Here is a 6,989-nt window from a genome sequence, read left to right on the forward strand (position 1 = left end):
GCATATCTAGGTGTACAAGGGATATAAATGGTCTATACACCCCTGGAAATATTTCAGGTTTTTGTGATGTACAAGAATTAAATACAGATGATGAGTCAAATCCTTCCCCGCGTTTAATATGAAACAGCAACCAAAATTCAAGTGGAAAAACAAAATGGTAGACGTCACAATAATTATCAATATACGTGGCCTCGATTATTTATTTTTTTTTTTTTTACCTTAATATTGCCCGTTGTGTTTAGATGCATTTTTGTTTACATGATTGTCACCAACATTTATCTCTGGTGTGGGAACTTTATGCCAGCTGAGGGAGAGGAGAGCCCATTAACGTGTATGTGCCAGTATGTCGACTTTTGTTTAAAAGCATTGGCAACGAGAAGTGCCAATACAACGAACCTAAAAGCGCGTCTAAAACATATAACCATCCCATCCAATTTTCCAAGCTCGGAACAAAAGCCACAGTTTGAGATGGAGAAGGGACCTCACCAATAGTGCAAGCAGAAATGTGATGGCACGAAATGGTGCACGGTCACACAGACAGCATAACTTGCTATAAGAGATGCGTTCGACATGATAGAAAAACCAGCAAGTACGAACGGCCCAAGAAAACGTACATCTCCCATACCATCATTCCAGCCTTGGACAACAAACTGAACGACAACATTCTGAAGATGTTCAATCCATCAAGGTTTCGTGGGGTTGCTGGAGCTAATCCCAACTGGCATTGGGCAAAAGGTGGGGTATAGCCTGGACAAGTCGCCAACTGATCGCAGGGCTAACACTGAGACGAACAACCATTCACACACTCACTCTCACCTTTGGACTGTGGGAGGAAACCCACACAAGCACAGGAAGAACCTGCTTGCAGTACTAATCACTGTAGCAGGTGGCATTAAATGGTTTTAAAATGGCCATCGTTTATCACCATTTCTGCAACAATATTTTGTCCAGCACATCATTATAGTGACAGGCCTAACAAATGGAAACTTTGGGACCAAAAGGTTGCCAGCTCAATTCCCTGGACCAGCAGGAATGGTTGAAGTGCCCTTGAGCAAGGCACCTAACCCCTAAGTGCTCCCCAGGCTGCTCTGGGTATGTTGTACATCGCTCTGGATAAGAGCATCTGCTAACTGCCTGGAGTGTAGTGTAATTTTATAACAGGGCAGGTGACTGTGCACAAATTTTTAAAGTAATTATCATACACCTGTCATCATTGAGGCACTTCTGATCAACCGCAAACAAAGATCAGCCATTTCTCTCGGATTTTTGTGAAGCCACAGTCCACAAAGAACTTAGAAAGCATGTATGGGCTCTCGCTGTCAAAAGAATTTCTTAATTAATGAGCTGTACCTTGGAACACCTTGAAGGCCATCAACAGACAGACGACAGAAGATGATGGAAAATTTCACCTTCCAGCACAATAAATGACCCAAAGCACAAATCCAAGTCGAATGACTTGAGAAGGGCTATGCACACAAGATCCTCTTGCAGCTTGATAGATCAGAGATACTTTTGCAAGACTGAGTGGAATAAAATCGCCAAATAAACATGTTCCAGGTTGGTAGACTCTTACCCAAAAAGACTGAGTGCTAAAATGTTTATTTTGTTGGTTGCTATATCTTCTGGAACTGGTGTAAAAAAAAAAAAAATTGGATATCATTTATCCATCCATCCATCATCTGGATCCTATCCCAGCTGACTACGGGCGAAAGGCGGGGTACATCCTGGACAAGTCGCCAGGTCATCGCAGGGCTGACACATAGACACAGACAACCATTCACACTCACATTCACACCTACGCTCAATTTAGAGTCACCAGTTAACCTAACCTGCATGTCTTTGGACTGTGGGGGGAAACCCGCACAGACACGGGGAGAACATGCAAACTCCACATAGAAAGGCCCTCATCGGCCACTGGATTTGAACCCAGAACCTTCTTGCCATGAGACACCACCGTGCCACCCGGATGCTTTATCTTGGTTTAATATTTTACATCAAACCCCCCCACCACCACCACCACCATTTTAACAGGTATGTGTAGCCTAGAATCCCAGTTACATTTGCAACTCATATTTTAATGATGCAACATACAAGGGCCTTTAGGCATTCAACCATTCCACAAAGTCCTAAAGTCCGATCGAGTAGAAACGGCTAACTTGTTAACATAGTTACAGGGCATGATGTAAAAGTGCTGTGCAGTTTGTTAATCAGTCAGTCAGTCTTAGTTGAATATTATTGGCTGATGACGGCATAGCAACAGATCAGCTCGAATCAAAAGAATCGTATACCAGTACTTGTAAATGTTTTCTAAAAAGTGTAGCATTGTGTGTACGCAGGGAAAACCTGGGCCAATGGGAGCGGATAGTTCGAGGAGAGGAGCCGTGTGCATGGACTCCATGTGAGGAACCAGAGCAGAGTGAGCTTCTGGAGACCGGACCAGTCAAAGTGGACAACTGACTCAGCCTGAGACCTTCAGGCTTGAACACGACACCATCCGCACCCTGCCGGAGACGATGCACTTCCTTTAGAACAGTCCCACTTCCTCTGGAGATGGGAGGGAGTACAGAGGCCAGGCAGGAGAGGTGATATTCACCAAGCAACTAAAGGAAGAATCTAAAAGAGATGAAGCAAAACAAGCGTTACCTCAGTGGGTGACGGAGGCTATAGACTCTAATTATAACGGCTGTCCCAGGATGCAGGATTCACTCGCCTCAGAACTGCTCGGTGTCGGACCACCTTCGGTCTGACCGGACTTCATTAGCTTCAAGAGTTTTCCTCAGACAGTTGCTTTTTTTTTTTTTTTTTTTTAAATGCTTAAGTTTTGAGGTGAAATCTAATTCTTTGTTTTTCAAATGGTTTCTTTTGTGGTCTTGTATTTAAAGAGGCCTTAAAATCTGAACCTGCAGTTACTACTAAATGACTCGTAACTGGAGGGGTTTCAGGTCGTCTGAAGTGGTACGTTAATTTCTGCTGTGATCAAAACATTGAACACAAAACCTGCTTAGGAGTTTCAGAGACGGTAGGGAGCGCGAGGCGAGGCGAGGCAGAGCACAGTGGCAGTCTTGTGGACGTGTTCTGTTCGTTTGTACAAAGATGTTTTGCAGTACTTGAATGAAGAAATGCAGCCAGGGGATGGGGGGGGAGGAGAAAAACGAACCCTGCAGCATATCCGTCTGAAGTAAGAAAGCTGGATGATTCTGAACCTTACTGTAGTCATGCAAGAGTCACAATGTTCCTCTCCAAAACCTAGGACCATTCAACCAGCTTTTGATCCCCTTGTCCCGAAAGCGCTCAACCTTGGGCAATCCACGCGTTTTTAAGGCAATCGCAGTGCATCGTGATGCTGTAGTGGCAGGCACACACCATCAGTTCTCACTATTAGTAATTATAGACTTCTGAAGTGTCCATTGCGCACTCTAAAAATAGGGCTGTTCATTTTTATATTCAAGTCTTATGCACGTGATGAGTTCTAACAAACACATGTCTCGTTAGTGCTTGGCACTCTTGGTGAATTTGGAGAAAGTAGTACAGGAAAGAAAACAACCACGATGACGACGCTTGCTATAATTTGTGCCCAATCGTTCATTTTTCTGAAGGGTACGTCCCCCCTGACACGGCAGTCTTGATTACTGCTGCAGAACATTTCCTCCAACACGACCTTAATATTAAAAGGTTCTGTCTCGGATAAAACATCATGATAAACAATGATTGACTTGAACTATTAAAAGTTCACTAATGTCTCAAAGCAATAAGTTAAATCATCATTAATTAAAAGTATGGAATGATAGTACTGAGTAATAAAGTTGTGTCTGAAGCTCAATCTGAAAACCTTGAACTGTCAAACCCTTCACATAGTCCTCTTTAAAACATTTTGTGTATAAAAATGAAACACTTAAATTGAACACTGTGCTGTTAAACGATATATTCAAGTGATGGTTAAACATACAATTAGGCTACACAGCCAAAGGTAAATTAGAATGAAGAATCATCTATAAAATAAGAGATGATTGATTACATTTGTTATGAAAATAGATCATTGTCATGCAGTTTGAGTCAGCTTGCATTTGTTTTTTCACTCTGAGACATTGCCAGAGCTCTGAATGCCTTCATATCGGTAAATCCTACAGAACGGAGGAGCGAATGTAACCAACAGAGCGGCAAACTGCTTGACGCGTGTTTGTTTTTTGGGGTACGGTGTCAGATATGGTCGTATATATGTACACTACCGTTCAAAAGTTTGGGGTCACTTTGAAATGTCCTTATTTTTGAAAGAAAAGCACTGTTCTTTTCAATGAAGATCACTTTAAACTAATCAGAAATACACTCTATAGAGATCTTGCAGTCAAGTGACCGGAAAGTACACAGCCGCCATCTTGTCGGTAAAAAACACCGCTGAATACTGCTGCACTCGTGTACAGAATGGATCAATTTCAGCCGACGGACTACACGGCTCATTTTTCTAATGAACAGATAACTAGATATATGTCTAAAATAAACGACCTACAGATTAGTGACCCTTATGGCTTACCGGACGGAGTTTTCACGACCGGATTTTGAACTGCCAGCGGAATACCCGGACGTGTATAATTACCTCATTAACTTTCCCTCGCTGTTCAGTGGTGAAGCACTGCGTGCCTATAAATCTCTGGACAGTTATCTTTACAGAAATTCAGGATTTGTCAGTGACTCAGATGTGGCATCTTGTAAACAAGAATCCTCATTGGACGGGTAAGTCACTTAAGTATTGAGTATAGCACTGACCAGCCGATTATAGAATAGAATAAGGTAATTCCAGCTGTAATTCCAAATCGTCCGTCTTGTTTACCTTGGATCTGGCGTTGGAGAGGTAGAGGCTTAGCAGTGGAGGTTTGAGTGGCTCGCTTTTGCTTCCGCTCCCGGCGCCGCCTCCTTCGCTTTGCTTCCGATAACAATCCACGGAGACCCCGCTGGTCTCGCTATCTCGTCCGGAATGTTGTGCATGCGATGGAAATCGCTACAAACCGTCATTTTCTGCTGGAAACCCATGTCCAGTAAGTCCATACGGTTGTAGTGGATATTGAAGTCCGGTACAGACGAACAACACGCAAAAATACACACAAAAAACATAAAAAACGTGCACAGGTAGGGAGAGCTTGTAGCCGCAGTCGTTGTAGTAGAATTGTAGGGTTTTCCAGAAGAAAAGGTAGAAGTAAAAGCAGAAGTAGAAGGCGGAAGTATGGCGTTTGACCGACAAGATGGCATCTGTCACAATCTGGATCGGCTGTGACGTCACATGCAAGTGCTCCATACATCGCTAATATGGTAAATGACTATTCTAGCTGCAAATGTCTGGTTTTTGGTGCAATATCTCCATAGGTGTATAGAGGCCCATTTCCAGCAACTCTCACTCCAGTGTTCTAATGGTACAATGTGTTTGCTCATTGCCTCAGAAGGCTAATGGATGATTAGAAAACCCTTGTACAATCATGTTAGCACAGCTGAAAACAGTTGAGCTCTTTAGAGAAGCTATAAAACTGACCTTCCTTTGAGCAGATTGAGTTTCTGGAGCATCACATTTGTGGGGTCGATTAAACGCTCAAAATGGCCAGAAAAATGTCTTGACTATATTTTCTATTCATTTTACAACTTATGGTGGGAAATAAAAGTGTGACCTTTCATGGAAACACACAAAATTGTCTGGGTGACCCCAAACTTTTGAACGGTAGTGTATGTTCATTAAGTACATCTTCCACTGGAGAGTGTGCGTGTCATTGTTTTCTTTTCTCCCCCCGTACTTTTAGCACATCTGCAGTGCACGTGCATGAAAACGTGTTTATGTTCCAAGACGTAAGCTCCACTCTTATGGTGCTACCTTAGGTCTTAGGCAGCCACGCACTTTCCAGTTGTGCACTATACCCCCTTCAAACAAGAATCTGAATTGAGAGGAACTTCACAGCATTATCCACCTCAGTGACTGACTGCGCTCAATCCCCAGCCTGGTTTTCTCCCCTCACATGCACTAGGTTTAGAGACTATTACCGTATATCTTAATTTTATTATGGTTCCTATTATATTGCTATTATTACTGCAACTATCAATGATTATTAGCATTGTTATTTTCTTAATTAGAAGTCAATTTTAAATTAACTTATATTTTTTTATACGAAAAAAAAAGTTAGCATTTTTGTTTTGTACAGAGCAAAGTTGTGCATCATTAAGTGAATGGTCATGTTGCCCAAGAATAATGAGGAATGTCTTGACTGTAAATATAAGAGCAGTAATTTTATTAAATATTTCTGGGAAAAAAAAGTGCAATATTTACGGTGTAGATTTTTAGAGCAACTGTACACACATCGTTTCATGTTGGGGATCCAAAAGTTTTAGCACCCTCTAATGGTGCATCACACTTTAGACCAGAGGTGTCCAAACTGATCCATAAAGGGCCGTGTGGCTGCAGGTTTTCATTCCAGCCATGCAGCAGCACACCTGACTTGGCTCATTCAATCAGCTGAACTGTCTTCACATCGTCAAATACTTGCAGCCACACCCACCCTTGATTAAAGGGTGGGTGTGTCAGTTGATTGAATGAGCCAAATCAGGTGTGCTGCTGCATGGCTGGAATGAAAACCTGCAGCCACACAGCCCTTTATGGATCAGTTTGGACACCCCTGCTTTAGACTGTCCAGAGATATTTCAAAAGTAGAGCTAAATTGCTAGCATTATATCCAACGGTGGTTCCGTGAACATGTTTTAAGCTATAAAACGTCACACCAAGCAACTGTGAAGCTTAAATGTCACAAACATACATGGGCAAGACTCGGCATGGTACTGCCCTGCTGATAGACACCAAATATAACATTTGCTGATCTTGGGAAAACAGATTAAAAAAAAAAAAAAAACGCACAACACACACACTAACTAGTACAAGATGAAGACCTTTCCAGTCATCTGGATATCATCCAAGCACTGTTGAAGCCCTGGAGAAGTACAATGATTGTTTTTCCATGATG

The 6,989-nt window shown here is 42.3% G+C and overlaps 1 protein-coding gene across 2 annotated transcripts in view; it reads left to right on the forward strand.

Moving 5' to 3' along the window:
* Positions 1–6,288, forward strand: part of pde10a (phosphodiesterase 10A) — a 224,873-nt gene extending 218,585 nt beyond the window's left edge. For both annotated transcript variants that reach the window (XM_060925457.1, XM_060925458.1), the window contains exon 22: positions 2,337–6,288. In XM_060925457.1, coding sequence (XP_060781440.1) covers positions 2,337–2,457 — 121 coding nt within the window. In that variant the 3' untranslated portion in view covers positions 2,458–6,288. The remainder of the gene's footprint in view (positions 1–2,336) is intronic.
* Positions 6,289–6,989: the final 701 nt, after the last annotated feature.

Source organism: Neoarius graeffei, chromosome 7 (genome assembly GCF_027579695.1).
Source record: "Neoarius graeffei isolate fNeoGra1 chromosome 7, fNeoGra1.pri, whole genome shotgun sequence".
NCBI lineage: Eukaryota > Metazoa > Chordata > Actinopteri > Siluriformes > Ariidae > Neoarius > Neoarius graeffei.